At 36.3% G+C, this 18174-nt stretch overlaps 1 protein-coding gene across 4 annotated transcripts in view; it reads right to left on the minus strand.

Moving 5' to 3' along the window:
- The window catches only part of TAFA2 (TAFA chemokine like family member 2), a 661692-nt gene that overhangs the window by 40337 nt on the left and 603181 nt on the right, over window positions 1-18174 (minus strand). For all 4 annotated transcript variants that reach the window (XR_008792946.1, XR_008792947.1, XM_056117590.1 and 1 more), the window contains exons 3-4: window positions 10584-10736; window positions 9072-9196 (exon numbers count right to left, since the gene is read on the minus strand). Coding sequence is in view for 2 of the 4 variants with exons in the window: in XM_056117590.1 (XP_055973565.1) it covers window positions 9072-9196; window positions 10584-10736 (278 nt within the window). In the remaining 2 variants the exon portion in view is untranslated. The remainder of the gene's footprint in view (window positions 1-9071; window positions 9197-10583; window positions 10737-18174) is intronic.

The following is an 18174-nucleotide window of genomic DNA, read 5'->3' on the forward strand; positions in this document are numbered from 1 at the left end:
TTGCTTTGATTTTGGTTTTAGTTGTGTTTAGGGGCCACACTCAGTGATGCTCAGAGCTTACTCCTGTTTCTGATTAATCCTCTTGATGTTCAGAGGACCCTATGTCGGTGTTGGGCATTGTACCCAAGTCAGCTGACTACATGACAAATTCTCCTTTCTTTGTACTGTCTCCCCATCCCTGTTTTGTTTTGAACCACAGTCTTTATAAAATAATGGTAGGATCAAATGCTGTACTTGATGCCATCAGCACTGTATTTACCTCTTTGTTGATACAGCATTCTCTTACAAGCTTTGATACTTCCTTCCTGTGCTGGAGCAAGAGCACAGAAGGTAGGGTGTTTGCCTTGCACACAGCCGACTCAGGTTCAGTTCCTCCATCCCTCTTGGAGAACCGGAAAGCTACCGAGAGTATTCCATCCACATGGCAGAGCCTGGCAAGCTCCCCGTGGCGTATTCGGCACGACAAAAACAGTAACAACAAGTCTCACAATGGAGACGTTACTGGTGCCCACTTGAGCAAATCGATAACAATGGGAGGACAGTGCTACAGTGTTAATCATCAGGTATTGCCTAGAATGGCCTCTTGGTCTCAAACACCTTTGAGAAGTGCTCCGATAGAAAAATCCTTGACAGAATTTACCACAAATGCAATAAAAAGTGCTTCTCTCATACTTGACAGGATATAAGTAGTAGTCTAAAGCTGTATCTCACAGTTACTTTACTTTACAAATTCTTTGATACTCAAACTAGGTTACATTAAAATATGGGAATAATGACAATTGTAGTACTGCGATAAAAGTATTACCTATAAATAAATACATGACTCAAGCACTATCAAACATTTACATTTTAAATCTTACAGGAACTTCACAGCATTCATATGCTGTCCATTTCTTATTTTAATTTTATTATTTGTGTTATAGATAATACAGTTCTGTTGTACAAAACTACATCTCTACCACCCTCAGAATACCCAGGACACTCAACTACTGTCCATATATCACTCCTAGTGCACTTCTATGTTGCCTCTTTCTCACCTACTGCTTGGTAATTTCAGTTTGGTCCTCTAAAGTAAAGAGTTTGCCATCATTCAAAATTACCCAGTTCCTTGCTGTTTCTCTGTATACCACAAATGAGCAAGATCACCCAATATTTGTGCTTCTCCTCTGACTTAACTAACACAATGCCCCCCAGTTCCATCTACATTGGAACGGACTGTCAAATTTCATCATCTTTTCTTATAAACAGTGGAACTTATGGGGATATAACGAAGCTTCTATCCATTCATCTTTAATTGGATATTTAAATTGTTTCTATATCCCTGGTACATACACATATCTCTAGGTTCTCAACCCCTATATCAGTCTTTATTCTAGTACCACACAATTTTGGTTACCGCTTATTTATAGTGAAATTAAGAGCCTGTCTTTTTCCCAGATTTATTTCAATAAGTAGTGAGTTTTATTATTCCATAAAAACTTCAGTAACATTTGTTCTAAGTCTTTGAAAAATGTCCTTGGAATTTTGTTAGATACAGCTTCAAATCTGTAGAATGCTTTGGGTATTGTGGTAATTTAGACAATGTTAATTCTTCCAGTCCAGGAACAAGACATCTTGTCAATTTCTTAATGGCTCCTACTTATTTAACTAGTGACAAAATCTGTAAATATAAGTCTGTCATATTCTTTACTAAGTGGACTCTAGTTATTCGATTATTTATGCACTTACATGGATTTTTCTTTAATTTTTTTAATCTTCTAGTTGTTTTATGTATATAAAAACTGCAACAGACTGTTGTGTATTGTTTTTATAGACTCACTTTCCGTATTGTTTTATCTATATGATTTTTGTTTGCTTGTTTGTTTTTGTTTTGTTAGTTTTTTTCTTTCGTGTTCACACCAAGTTGTGATCCAGCTTATTCCTAACACTGTACTCAGGAAGAATCACTCCTAGGCAGTGCTCAAGGTACCATATGTAGTACATAGGATCAAATCTAGGTTGGCCAAAGCAAGCAAATTTTTTAGCTTCTGTACTACCTCTTAAGCCCTTCTTGTTCCCTAATGTAGGCCTGTACTGCTATGAACTTCCCTCTTAGTACTTTAGCTATGTCACCTAGGTTTCAATAGAGTTTTTATTTGTGTTCATTTCAAGACACATGTTTTATTCCTTCTTTGATTTATGACTTTGACACAATGGTTGTTTAAGTGTAGTTTGTTTTAATTTTTAAAAGCACGCCAAATTTTGGGATCGAGAAATAATACAGTGGGTAAGATGCTTGCCTTGTATGCAACTAACCTGATTTTGTTCCTCAGAACCATAAATAGTCCCCATAAACCCTGTCAGGAGTGATCCCTGAGCCCAGAGTACTTACTGAGGGCCTAAACGTAACCCTCCCATAGCAGTTTTTCAAATATTACCTGAGATAAATATTTTATGTTTGCATTAAGTCTGTTTTGATATGCTTCATATTAACTTTCTAAACCTGAATTTTATCATTTGCCCCTGTTCTAGCACATTTCATCATTGAATATGTTTTTCGATGGTAATTTCCATTACAGTATTTGTTCTTTCTCTTGCCTGAAAAGTGTGTGCTCCAGATAGCCTCCATGTGGATCAACTATTAGAAAATTTTAATCAAACATGCAAAATCTCTTTCTAGTATCTCCCCATTTACTTTCATTTTACTATTTAAATATTTCTTTTGTTTTATTTACCTGGCTAGTAGGATTCAAAAATGCAACACCCAAAATTCCTTTCCTTTGTTAATCAAGTAAATAGTAACCAAATTCATGTACTTTTGTGTGATGTTGCTAATCCAATGACCTTAAAAATAGAAGAATAATCCTGGAGCATATGGGCGGAACCAATATAATCACTGAGTCCTTAAAAAAAGAGTAAGACAGGAAAACTAGGGAAGAGGTCACATAGATTCAAAGCACAAGGCAGACTCATAACATTGACTGTCCCATCTTGAAATAGTCAAAGAAATTAAGATAAGGAGACATTCTGAAGGATGTGAAAGAGGATCTTATATGAAAGCAACTAGGGAAACAGAAACCTTGTTTTATATTCACATTGAACTGAATTATCCTGCTCATCTAAGTGACTTTCTGAACATGTTGTCCTCCAGAAATATGGCCCTTGTGTATTAAGTGAAATGCATCACTTGATGTCAATCATATGAAACCCAGAGCAGAAAAATGTACAAACCATGTTGTGACCTGCTATCTGATCTACAGATAGTCAATGGATGTTGTATTAAGCCACTTAATTTACTAAAGCAACAGTTGAAAACCAATAAACCCTTTTAGAATATAGGTCCAAAGAGTAGGCATTCAGTACACTAAAATCTAGAATAGTAAATGACAATGATAATAAAAAACTTCCTGAATTAATATATAATAGTACATTAACATATGATTTCTTATGCCCTCTCTATTTTATAAATTATTAAGAAATTTCATCTCAAAACATTTAATAAAATATTAAAAATATTGTTAAATTCGGTGGTGGCTATTACTTCCATAGGACTGACACTGAGGAAGTAACCAAAAATTGCTTTCTGAAGTAATGGTTTTCTATGTATATCATAAAATCAATTTATAGCTTTAAGGAAAGTTAAAGAGAAAAATTTAAATTAGATATATTAGAGTGGGTATGTGAGTCATAGTATGCCAGATTGCAATATCAGATGTATTTCTCAGAGTAAGTACTATGAAAAAGATTTGAAAACCAACCTGATAGGACATCATGCTCTGATATGTGGACCAGTATTCATTTTATGGCCTGATCAGACATAAAACTGAAGACAAGTGGATAGAGAAGCATATATTTACCAAGAAATCCTATTAATTGCTACTTTCACTCTGATTAAATTTGCAAGACAAGAGAGAATACTATGACTAAATAACTCAAATAATTTACATCACCTTAAGGTATGGAAAAGAGCCTCTTGTCATGTTCTTTCTTTGCCTTAGGACTGAAATAGCATCCCCAGATACTCTTCAGACCCAGAAGCAGAGCCCAGTCACTGAGCTTGTTATAAAATCTGGCAATATCTGGAAAGGTAAAACTTAACCCTTTAATCAGCAAAGCATCATAAGATGCCATTTCTTTCTCTGTTACAGAAAAAGAATTAAAGGCCTAATATGTATCTATCTTCTAAGATTAGACAGTTATTATTTCATATAAATTTAATCTGAAAGGAAGCTAGAAGTGTGCCTATCATATAAAACCAAACAATAAACGTTGGTTAGAAGAACTTGAATTAGCACAATATCCTCATGTTTTTTGAAGTTGAAAAAGCTGATGTAAAGGCTTATACTGTTCCCATTATCACAACAATATTACAATTATATTTGCCACTGAGACCAATGCAAGGATCATGTGTTTTTGTATTCCTGTTGGTGCCTATGATGGTTGGAGAAGTCAGGGAACTTTTCAGAGCACTAAGTAGCATGCCAGCACACATTAAGAACAAAGCAAATTCTTTTGATACTTTGCTTACACTGTGAGCATTATTATCATAGATTGGGTAACAGAAGTCTAAATATAGTTCCATTAATTGCATTTTACAATACAGAAAATAACATATTTTGAGGTTGTTTAAGGAGAGAATGCCCATAAAACTCATGGGACCTTGGTTACTCCTGGCAATATTTAACCAACTGGAGCTGTTGCACAGTTTTGGGGTCTATAGATGAAATAGTGCTCAGACGCTATATGGATCTCAGAGTCCATCTTGGTCATACCTGGGGGCCTCCAGGGCTATACCCAGAGATACTCATGTGGTGCCAGGCCATGTGGTTGCAGGTATTGAACATGATTAATGTACATGCAAACTTGCATTGACCCTAACACCTGTACCATCTCCCTGGTCCCCAAAGTCATATACTGGACCCTTAAAATCTATTTATATTTGAATATTTGAAGGCATATTATATAATTAGAATAATGAGAGTTCTTATTTAGTTTTCTGGGAGGGCTTTTATTTGGCTTTTTGGGTCACACTGGTGATTCTCAGGAACTACTCTTGGCGGTACTTGGGGGAACATACTGGATATATGGGGATTGAACCCAGGTTGGCCATGTGGAAGGCAAAGCCTGACCAGCTGTACTATCACTATGGCCCCTAATAGAAGCACTTCAAATGAGTAAAGATGAAATAATTGTAATCAGTTGAGTATTTTCCAAAGATATTATTTATAAGATAAATAATATCCAAAGATATTAATTATAAGAAAAATAAACAAGCTAGGATTCCTGGTTCACAAATATACTGTTTCTAGGGGAAATGTAAAATTGATTATAATATGAAGTGAAGTTTTCCTTAGATAATATATATATATATATATATATACATATATATATATGAACTTCCTTGGAGTTTGGAGTCCCATATCTATGGCCAGGGTTGTAAATCCTAAACACAAATGTGAATTCTTTAGGAGAAAGTCCATGGAGAGAGACTATCAGAACTTTAAATGAAAAAGATCCCAGTCTAATTTTTTCCTTGAAGATTTAAGCAATGTTATCAAAGAATTTTTTCTCTTCAATCTTCTGAGGTCTATAGCACCTTTCCCCTTTCTACTTTTGTATCATATAATTAGCATAGAATTATGTGTTTTTCACCCTTGAGAAAGACTATTCTTTTATTAACGATGCCTTAAAAAGTTCTTCATAATTTATATTTAAAGTGAGTTCAAAATCAAAAGGGTTTCATGAACTTTATTTTTTTTAACTTGGCCTACTTATCAGTAATGCAATAAATGAGATGATAATAGTTGTTACATGCAATCATTAAGTCTCCACCTTTATGGTGAGAATTAGAGTTCAGGAAACAAATGTATTATTCTTTTCTCTGGATTAAATGTTTGGAGTTTTTTAATTTGATGTTGCAAAATACTGATGTTTCAACAAAGGCACTCTAATTCTTTGTCTTTTCTCCTCGGTAGACACATTAAAAAAATGGGTCAGAACATTAAGCTTTCTGAATCCAGTACAAAGACAGGGGAAATATAAATTATGTTTATAGTAGTAAGTACAATGTAAGCTCCAAATTAGCCCATACTAAGGAATTTACCCAGTCCCTGATCTGAAAACTGTACCATTCATCTCTGCTGAGGCCAAGCAAGCTTCATTGCTATTTTTGGCTGACTGATTTTTTCCCAACATTTAGCTTACCACAGCACTCCAGATTGGATATGGGCAATTATAAGGAAGGGTGCACATTATTGCAAATTTTAATCATTTCTTGAGCTATTTTGCTTGCAGTGATAATCCCATAAAACCAACATATCTTACATAAGATATGCAAATGACTTTTGGCTGAAAGTAGTTTTTCAATTACTCGATATCCTATTCTTGCTTAATTTCTGGACTTTCCCATTGGAGCAATCAGTTTCATTGGCTAGTTAGCTCACCAGGGTCATGGCTACCCCTATTTAGAATGGCAAATGGGCTATTGATTAATATACCACAATACCAATAATGAATAGGTATCCTTACAATAATGTTGCTATGTCTACATGATAGAAACTATCTTTTATCAATCCCTCATACCATGGCAACATAATATTTTGTCAGTAATTCAAAATTATTATTTTTACATCTCCTATACATTTTTGTACTTCAATAGAGACGGCAGAAGTAAAAGTCTGATAACAACTATACCTCTTTCCAGTCTCAAGGAAATGTACCTTATTATAGTGGTCCAATCAAATATTCATAAATGCATATCATTTTGTTTAGTCATTTGGAATAGCATGAGGTTGTTTAGTGAAAAATGTAGTTTCATTTTTACCAGAAATTTTTTTTGTGTTATGGTTAAAAAAATTACTTTGATTGTATTTATAAAGTGACTGGTTTTAAACTGTGTTCTCTTCTCTAATATGATTATTGTTCTTTTTAAAATGTGAATCATAGACTCTCAGAATTGGAAGGAATGTTAAACACCTACTATGACAGGAATCTTCTCTCTAATATTTTCAGTAAGATCCTCTATTATTAACTATTCTTTAGGACTACAGAAATGAGAGAAAAATAGGAAATGCAATCCATTTCTAGAGACTAACATTCTCTAGATATAACAAACTAGATCAAGTCATTAGCTCATCTATTTTCATTCTCACTTGTCTATTTTGTTTCATTACAAGGGCTGGAGTGATAGCACAGCGGTAGGGCGTTTGCCTTACAAGCAGCCAACATGGCCGGCCCGAGTTCGATTCATCTGCCCCTCTCAGAGAGCCCAGCAAGCTATGGCAGAGCCTGGCAAGCTACCCGTGATGTATTCGATATGCCAAACACAGTAACAACAAAGTCTCCAATGGAGATGTTGCTGGGCCCGCTTGAGCAAATCGATGAACAACGGGAGGACCATGACCAATCACAGTGATATTACAAGGATTTGGGAAACAAAGTTTAAATTTTGATCTTGGCAATTAAGAATATGTTGTAACAGACACTTAAGCAATAATCCTGAAAAAACTCACTATGAGAAATTAGATCACATGGTTCTGACCTTTTAGTTAAATCATTCAAAAACTGGGGGTCTATTTAAAAGTCTATTTCATATAAAAAAAGCCATATAAGACTTTTATCACTATTTTAATAGTTTAATTATTTACTATAAACTATAGGTTGTGAGATTAGATTCAGGAATAAGATTGTGTGACTTGAACCCTGATTTTCCAATTAGTTAGCTTCAAAAAGACACTAAAATCTCAGAAGCTTTTTAACCCAGTGAGAAAGATAATATTATTTCCATTCCAGATGAGTAAACCAAGAGTATTAAATGAGCTAATTGAGGTGAGAAAGTTTATTTGGTGTATAATATCTATTTTAACTATCTACCAAATGTTAATTTCTGCATGTCTATGAAAAACATAACATAATAGAGTTGGATTATACAAAGCTCACTATTTTTAAAAATTCAGAATTTCACATTTGAGGGATTTTCTATGAATGCTATTTTAGGTGAACAAATAGTATTCTTTTGTTCTTTTATTAATGTTCTATTATTAATGAAATAAATTTACACATATTGATAAGGAGATTCATATTTCTAGAAAGTTTAGGCAAGTTTATATGAACTATAACATGTGCAGTGTCTGTGTTACTTTTTAATAAAATATTTTCTTATTCTATTGGTCTATTATTATATTCCAGTCCCCAGTGATCAAATTCTAACCACTTGTCAGCTTTCCCATAGAGCAAAAAACAAACCTCAATTGCTGATTTTACAAAGAAAAAAATTTAAATTTTCTGTGAAAATATCATAAAGCTAATTAGAAAAATCTAAGAAAGTGAATTTTACTTCTCTCTCATAAGTCAGTCATTATAAGTGGAAATACACTACTGTCATTATAAGTGGAAATACACTACTGTCATTATAAGTGGAAATACACTACTGTCTAAAGTGTATTCTTTTCATATTGACGCTGAGATAAAAACCTATTCTCTTACAAGCTTAACCATCAAAAATTATTAAATTATAAATAAAGGAGATTAAAATGTGAAACTTTTGGCAGATACAAAAATTGAAAACTATTACTATTATATATATATGTCTTCATGATCATATATATATATACTCTTTTGGGGGTGGAATTTATTAAGATTACGATCCATCAGAAGAGCAAGGGTTTGGGGTTAACTTTCTCAGCATTTATCCCCGCATTCATCCTTGAGGAATTTCACATAATTGTGAAAAATCTATGGAGGAATTATTCCTGAGCCTGCACTCAGGAATTACTCCTGGTGGATGCTGGGGATCGAACCCTGGTCAGCCTCATACAAGGCAAATGCACTAGCCATTGTATTATTGCTCTAGCCTGAATAAGCAGTATTTGTATATCAAATAACATGACAACTGATGCAATCCATAGAAAATGTTTTGAGTGAAATAAAAAAGTATATTAAGAAATGAATTAGGAAGAAAATGGGGGAAATGTACTATGGAAAATTACACTATCATTTTATAACCAGCACCAAAAGATATTACTATTCATGTGCTATCTCTTATTAATTTAGAAACATTTTGCTTTTCTCAAACAGGCTGACAATCCACTTACCCTAGTTGTTTTTACTTTATTCCCAGAAGAACAGCTCCATCCTTTCCGATCTGGAAGAACTTTACATTCTTCTCCCTCAAGACATGGCTGCATATGGCACCACCATTTCTGTTCCACTATTGAAGCTATAGTATAAAGAAAAATCAATTCAGTATCTTCCATCCTGGCCTTGTTTGTTCCCTAGGTACACATTTAAAGTCGTACAAAATTCACCAATATTCCCCTCTACTAGCTAAACTAGGTTTTGAGGCATCCTTCTCTTTTTGTCCAAAGAGACAACTTAAATATTTCTAGATTTTCTGAGTAGATTATTTTTCATTTTAGCTTAAAATTTTGTTCAAGTAATACCTAACATAGCTCTACCTTCTTAATCTCTCTCTCTCTCTCTCTCTCTCTCTCTCTCTCTCTCTCTCTCTCTCTCTCTCTCTCTCTCATGGGGAGAGGCACCGGGTCAGTCTTATACAAGAAAAATGCCTTGTATGGAACATGTATGCATTGACATTTAATAAAAAATAACATAGTGAAAGAAATTTTGTGGGCATATACATGTTGTACATGCACTGATCTTTATAAAATGGAAAAATTTACCCCATGATTCCTGTAGAGTCAGTTTTTTTAGAATCAATACAATATTTCTTACTAGCAGGCTGAAAGAAAAATATTAGAATCGGTGCATTTTTTTAAAACTGTGGACAGTATCCAGCATCATACAAACACACAAAAATGCAACCAAATTACTATAAACACATAAATTATATGATAAAATATATTACAAAAACCCACACAAATATTTTTCTGCATATCCATAAAATATCTCAAATTAACTACCTACAACTAAACATTCACTCATATTTGTGGTGTTCAGTTTTTCTTTTCTTCATTATAAAATAAAAGTATTATTTGTTGTTGAATTTCTGACATTGATGTTCAGTTCATCACTACCCACATGGTGTTTATTTTCCTGTTCTTATGAACCATACAATGGGCTGGAGAGATAGTATAGCAAGTAAGGAACTTTCCTTGCTTGCATGCAGCCAGATTTGGTTTGACACCCAGCAATATATGTAGTACTGCCAGGAGTGATCCCTGAGCACAGAGGAAGCACTGAGCCCTAGTACCACTGGGTGCTCCCCTGGCTTACTTTAAAATAAAGAACGATCTATGAATTAAGAAACCCAAATTGCTTAAGCATCTCTTTTTATTTTGTATACATTCCTCTCACTGACTGTCAAATCAATCTTTCAATCTTTCATAATCTCAGAGCAAGAAGTACATGAAATTGTTGGAACCTCATTATAATGCCCTTTTTTACAAAACTACAGAAGGTCTTATACCTCCTCTAAAGGATTCTAGAGTTCATAATGTCCCCTCATATGACTTCATATAAACTACGTAATTCATAATGGATTCCCCTAGGATTGACCCAATCAACATTATAGTGGGGTTCCAGTTTTAAGTAAATAGTTGTTCCCACAGCTACACTATTGCAATGAGCAATGGAAGAAGTCGCACCATCCACACAAGATGGAGCAGCTCGCGTGGTGCCTGCCACCTGCCCGGGGAAGCAGGAGCACTTGACTGTTTGTGACCGCTCTTCTATCTTGTTCTTATTACAGCATCTGTGGAGTGCCACCACCTCGCAAGTGCCCGTTTTAACATGGTGAGCTGCACAAAGAGAACACACACACACACAAAAATAAAAACAACATTGAGAAAGCTTTGGAAATTTCCTTCTGCTTTTTTTTTAATTAGACATACATTAAATATAGCTCTATAAGGGATCAACCATGCATGAAACGAGAAATACAATGATGCTGACTCCAAAATGCAGATTTGATTTCTCTTCCAAATGTGGTAGGACCATTTCTGTCAGTAAATGCTTTGTGAAGCAGAGACAATTAGTGACTAGATTAGAGTATGCTGTTAGAACAGTTTGAAATATTGAGGCAATATGTGTGACCATCAAAAACATATTTATTTGCATATGAATTATTTGCACTGTCTTGCAAGAGGTTAATCAAGGTAAAACCCTGGATAAGGGAGAATGGGTCTAAGACTATTCCATTCACAAACTGAGTGAAAGTGAGAAAGGCTATGGCAGCAAGGATAAGGCCAGGCAAGGAACTTCATAGAAAACAAAAGTGGCAGAGAATGAATATCTCCCTCCTCAGTAGTGTTCTGCCCAATTTCCCTGGAAATAAACTAATTGGTGGATTGTTGAAAGTGCTTCCATTTGTCTCAAAGTCCAAGGCAGTCATAGGACACAAAATCATTTCTTTCAATTTTGCCTGAGGGAATAGCAACCACCAACTTCTTTACCCAGACCTTGGATGAATTTATATTTAGTCAGTAAATCCTGACCAATAAGCTGTGATGCTTTGCCCATTCTGTTAAACTTGCAGTAAGTTTACCGAACTCTTTGGACAACTAAAATGCTTGAACTTCACTTATCCTCTGTTTAGGTTCTAGTCTGATTTCATTATTTTCAATTCTTCTATAAAATGATAAAGCAAAAGTTTGATGTGCTAAAAATAAAAGCTGAGACTGGAGCGATAGCACAGAGGGCAGGGCGTTTGCCTTGCACGCAGCTGATCTGGGTTCTATTCCCAGTAAATAATAAAAATAAAAATAAAAGCTGCTCAAAACAAGCATTTGTAGAAAACTCCAGTTCCAGAAATTTTTTAAACGTTGATATAAATAAAAAAATTAAAAATATTTGAAATTGTCTCGCCCGCTCCTCTCTGGAAAGAAAGATGGCGGCCGCACGGGAGCCTTGTGGAAAGCGGGTTTGAGCCGGGCTCGGGGAAGCGGCGGGGACCTCATGGGAAGGGGGGCTTTGTGGGCCGTCCCCCACGCCCCACCGGGGTCGCCGGCTGCTCCCCACGAGCCGCTCTCCGGCACGGCCACGGCCCCGGAGGCACAAGGACTTAGCACAGAGAACCAGCCGCTTGGAGCAGAAAAGCAAATGGACTTGTGTTGATGCGCGCCACCAAGCCTGCCCGGAGGGGGAAGGGCGTTGACCGGCCCGCCCGCTCCTCTCTGGAAAGAAAGATGGCGGCCGCACGGGAGCCTTGTGGAAAGCGGGTTTGAGCCGGGCTCGGGGAAGCGGCGGGGACCTCATGGGAAGGGGGGCTTTGTGGGCCGTCCCCCACGCCCCACCGAGGTCGCCGGCTGCCCCCCACGAGCGGCTCTCCGGCACGGCCACGACTCCAGGGCACAGAAATCAATCTCTTAACTAGCTAACTTTTAATAGAAATTCTTCCAGGGTCAATAAGTAAAATAGCAGAAATTCAAAACCGCGCGGCCGCTATTGCGGCCGCGCGACATCATTTTATTCTTAAACCAAGTTCTAGAAAGCAAATCATTTCACAACGCTGTTTCAGCATGTCTGATTGGGGGGGGGGGGGGTCGTAAACTCTAAACAATAATTGTGCATCTTCTATCGAAATAATCTATCTAGTCAAAGTAGATAGAGTATTAACTAGAACTCATCTGCCTCATAAGAATTGGGAGGGGTGGGAGGTGGGGGTCTATTGGGGTTCGGGGTTAAAAATGAGTATTGGTAAAGGGAAATGTGTTCGGTATCTACATGACTGAGACCTAAACCCGAAAGCTCTGTAACTTTTCCCACAGTGATTCAATAAATAAATAAATTAAAAAAATAAAAAAAAAAAATATTTGAAATTGTCTAATGTTATAAACATATCAAGATCCTTTACAAATAAGATGAATCATGCATTTACACTAATACTTCCCTGAAATGTGACGAACAAGTGTGCAGTATTAAGTCAGTTTATAGAGCTTGTCTAGATTTCCTTATAAAAGGAGGCAAATTACATTTTCAATATCACCCATCCATGTGAGACCAAGAAAATCAGCTTTGACATGTAATTCTAGAAAGAATTTTCAAGCAGCAAAATCCATTTTCAAAGTAACAAACATTTTTTTGCAACTGTAGAATTAAACAAGAATTTTTCTGCTTTATTCAAATACAAAATTACCTCCACAAATCTGAGTCGTATTTTTCCTATCCTTTTTAGCTCTGAAATATATGTTCTTATTTATGATTTTATTCTTTAATTGCTTTGTTCTACTACTCAACATTATATTCTCTATACTGTATGCATTTTATTTATCTTCTACCATATGCATCAAACATTCTGAGTTTGGAGATATAACAACAATTAAGAGTGTTATAGACTCAGCCTTAAAAAGCTTATATTCCTGTGGCGAAAGCAATCAATAACTATTAATTTAACATGACACGCATGCAATGTTATAAACCAATGTTACTTCAATAAAAAAATAAGCAGGAAAAACTTTAAGTGCCTATTAATGCTTAACTAAAATGATATTAGTTTAACTCCTTAAAGGAAATGCATGAGTGATGTCATTGACAGTAAATACGTAGGAGGGAATGTATATATATATATTTTTTAAAGTTTCAGGAAAGATATTACTGAGGAGAGTAAACTGTATGATGGCTATTGATGAAACAACCATTCTAAAACCTAAGGGGGAGACCATTTAAAAGAGGAGAAGCAAATGCAAAATGACAATATACTGCAATGCAAAAAAGACATAATGTTGTAGTACTATGTCAGCAAGATGATGAATGAAGTTGAATAACACAGAGGTTGAGGAAAATAATTCTGGAATATATGATCATGGAAAATGTACATGACATTGTGAGGATATTATATTTTTTAAAGAAATCTGTATGTAATGTAGTAGCATCACATTTATCCTTTAAAAGTTTATACTCAGCTCTTTAGAGAACTGCCTAAAGAAAGCAAGACTTGAATAAGGGAGAGGAACTCTGATGATGGGCATAAATTGATGATAAAAATGAAAACAGTATAGAGGAACAGAATAACTAGAAGAAGGATCAGACTGGGATATTTTGGTAGAATGTTAGTTTTATTCGTTAATAGACTTAACGTGAAATGCAATGGAGGAATAATTAAAGTTCATTTGTCAACTTGATATGCACAATTGAAGTTATTGATTCTGGTGGATAAGGAGACCCAGGGAGAGACCAGAGAGTAGAACAGCAGGTAGAAAACTTGCCTGACCTGGGTTAATTTTCAGCAATGAGTTTGGCAAATAGATTTAGTTTGAGATCTTTACAAGTCACAAGTGGAGGTCTAAATCACAGGAGCAATATTTACAAACTGGAGCTTTTGAAATAGATCTGGACTGCTGACACAGTCAAGAAGTCTACACTTAGGGTTGGTATTTAAAACCATAAATTGAACCGCATTATCCAGGAAATATTGCCAGTATAGAAGGAATAATATAATTCGAACATGTGTCTTATGTTAGAGAGATAGCAAAAAAATGTTCATAACTTGCAGCACATAACATGAGAGAAAAATAATGAGATGAAGAAGGAACAAGAAGAAAATGGTCCAATAGTGAGAGGCTGATCAGCAATATTAAATACTGATGAAAACATCTGAAGGGAAGTAAATTAATTTTCCGTTAATGAAATAAAGTCAAATAATGGTCAAAAGTATAAATTCCACATGCCGGAGTAACTGGATTCAAATCAAAGCTCCTAACATACTTGTGATTTTGGGCAAGTAACCTGATTGATCTTTCTGACGAGCAATGATATTTCATGTCTAAAAGAGGGACATTGATAGCACTTTCTTCATAATTCTTTCATTCAAGAAGTTTTTTGCCTTGTAAATGGAAGTAAGGAATTGAGTGGAAAGCTAGAACAAATCTGGAGTAAGAGAATGGGGAATTACTTTTGAAATCTCTGCCGTAAAAGGAACAATACAGGGAAAGAAAGATAACTCAGTGGGCTGTTACATTTGCTTTGCACGAGGGATGCCAGATTCAATCCCCAGAATTATAAGGTTCCTCAATTATTGCTTGGTGAAGCCCCTGTACACTGCCTGATAAGGCTCAAAGGATGCTTACTTTAAAAAAAGAAGTATTGGGGCTGGAGTGAGAGCACAGCAGGTAGAGCATTTGCCTTGCATGCGGCCGACCCAGGTTCAATTCCCAGCATCCCATATGGTCCCCCGAGCACTGCCAGAAGTAATTCCTGAGCGCATGAGCCAGTAGTAACCCCTGTGCATCTCCGGGTGTGACTGAAATAGCAAAAAAAAAAAAAAAAGAATGGACACACAGAAATATTGTAGCTCTCCACCTCACTAGTTTTGTATCATATGACTTGCTTTGGCTGATATAATAAGCTATAGTAATAGAAATTTCTTATAAAAACTTAAAATATACGTTACGTGTATGGTTTAAAAACTAATGTGGGGTCTGAATGATAGAACAGTGGGTTGGGTGTTTGCTTTGCACATGGCCAACTCAAGTTTGATTCCTGGCAATCCATATATTCCTCGAGCACAACCAAGAGAAATTCCCAAGTGTAGAGCCAGGAGTATTCCCTGAGCATCGCTGGGTGTGACCTCACCCCACACATTTTTTTTAATGTGCTAATGTGCTGGGTAAGATGCAACTTAATGATACATGGATGCTTTGCATGTGTGAGCAACCTGGGTATGATCCCTGCCACCATGAAAACAAAAACAAAACTCCAAAGAGAACTAGTGATTTTCACATTTCTTCTTACCTGCCAAAGCAATAACTTATGCTAGTGATAACAAATCACAAATCACAAATCATCCTGTTAATCGTCGATTGCCTCGAGCAGGCTCCAGTAACATCTCCTTCATCCTAGCCCTGAGATTATATTCAAGGCTCTTTAGGAGAATGAGACCCATCATTTTTACTGGTATTTGGCATATTGGGTACGCCACGGGGAGTTTGCCAGACTCTGCCATGTGGGCAGGCTACATTCGGTAGCCTGCCAGTTTTGTCCAAAGTAGGAATGAGATAATAAGATGTCATAATAAGATGTCGCGGCCGCGCAGTTCCGGGAGCTGGTATTTATAGTTTCTGAGTCTTGGCCGTTGATGGGATTACACCGCGCCAGGGGACCAGTTGGTGGATGTGACTTATATATAAAATGCTAGTGATAGGGAAAAAGATATCAACTTGGGGAGGGTGTCTGTCTATCTCTTGTCTTGGGGACCCAAGTTCTAATGACCTTGAGTGAAAACTAAGCCTGCATTTTTGTAAGCCTCTAATATTTTGGAGATTGTTTGCAATAGTCTGAGGTTGAGTCTTGTTACTTTCCTGGAATGTCCCCTAAATATTCTTCCAAACTTGTTCATTGCAAGGTAAGTCATTAAAGCATAAAATCTCAAAAGCAATCATTCTTGCTCACATGCACTGCACCTGTAGTATTGTCCTCCCGTTGTTCACTGATTTGCTCTAGCGGACCCAGTAATGTCTCCATTTTGAGACTTCTTGTTACTGTGTTTGGCATATTGAATACATCACGGGTAGCTTGCAAGGCTTTTCCGTGTGGGTGAGATACTCTAGATAGCTTGCTGGGCTCTCTGAGAGGGGTGAAAGAATAGAACCTGGCTCCGCCAGGCCGGTCATGCACAAGGCAAACACCCTACCACTCTGCTATCGCTCCAGCCCCCTTTGTTCACATGAATCTGCACAAAATAAGTATGGAAAAGAAGACATTAAGCTATTTATATAATTAAATAATAATTATAAATACCAATTTAACAATTAAATAATGCATTGACTAAGTGCAGTATATAAGTTCTCTGGTAAAGAAAGTATGCTTTTACTTTGAGGAGAAAGGAATTGAAATGATCCTATTATAGTACAATGAAGTGAAGGATAATGAGAGCACTATCTTGGGAAGACAATGGAAAGAGAAGCATTTTGCCTTTAAAGAAAATGGAACTAGACTTTGAGAGATTGATAAGATAGGGTACCAGGAAACTAGTAGTAGCCTTACATACACAAAGCTTTTCTGCCCCGATTTTCCTCTTCATTGCCTATAAATAAAATGGAAAATCGTATAGGTAGTATTTTCTGGAGAGAAAGGAATTTTGTAGAAAATGTCTCGCACCCCTTATTCATATCAAGACTGAAGGTATAAAGTCTTTGGGGGGCAATTAAAGAAGAAAATTAGGCTTGATAAAGTAGAATCGCTGATAAGGAGGTAAGAAGATGTGTATACAGAAAGGCTAAGTAGGTAAATAGGAAGACAGATAATATATACTCAATAAATTGAAAGGCATTATAGGAAGAATTACAACTCTACATTCCTTTCTATATACAAGTTCCAAAGAAAGTAAGATGACACCACAAAACAGTATCAGAAAGGTTGGTAGTTAATGTTATGGTTGAGGTCATGAGAGTATGAGATAAGACAGGGAAATTAAGTAGGGTAATCTATTTTCCTAGTTTTTAAACCAAATATCCAGCAGAGAAACACCATGGAAAAATTTATGTTGAGGGGAAAATTACACCCAGTCCTATATTCGCTTTTTTATATTTCTTCCTTTGTTATAACGCAGCAAGAGAAATACAGGTTAACTTCAAGTGATTACTGAGTGAACTCTGCATTATATGATCACTATAATATCTTAACATAAAAAAAAATCATGCCCATTTATTAAAACCCCACTCAAGTGTCATGCCAGTTTTATACTTATCATAGCAATAGTTACCACACCTACAGAAGTGAATGGATAGGGTCATCCCCAACCATTTGGGTAGAATAGTGGAAGGAAATAGAAATATAGAAAATCTGAACCATAATAAGATATGAAACAAAGAAAGTATCTCGTTGGTCCCCATCTCCCTGTGAGTTGAACTGCCTTTGCTACTTTCTCTTTTCTTTAAATAAACACTTCACCACAAGCAGGGCAAGTGTTTCCTTTCAGGATCACGACCATCCTGTTGTAAATCGATTGCCTCGAGCAGGCCCCAGTAACGGCTCCTTCGTCCTAGCCCTGAGATTTTTAAAGGTGCCATATTCAAGGCTGTTTCAGGCTTAGGAGAATGAGACCCATCATTGTTACTAGTATTTAGCATATAGGCCACGCCACGGGGAGTTTGCCAAACTCTGCCGTTTGGGCAGGTTACATTAGGTAGCCTGCCTGTTTGTCCAAAGTAAGAATGAGATCATAATAATAAGCTTCCAGGAGCTGGGTTTTATAGCCTCTGGATCTTGGCCATTGATGGGATTACACGGCACCAGGGGGCC

The sequence above is a fragment of the Sorex fumeus genome, unplaced genomic scaffold, assembly GCF_029834395.1.
Source record: "Sorex fumeus unplaced genomic scaffold, SorFum_2.1 ptg000035l, whole genome shotgun sequence".
Classification (NCBI taxonomy): Eukaryota; Metazoa; Chordata; class Mammalia; order Eulipotyphla; family Soricidae; genus Sorex; species Sorex fumeus.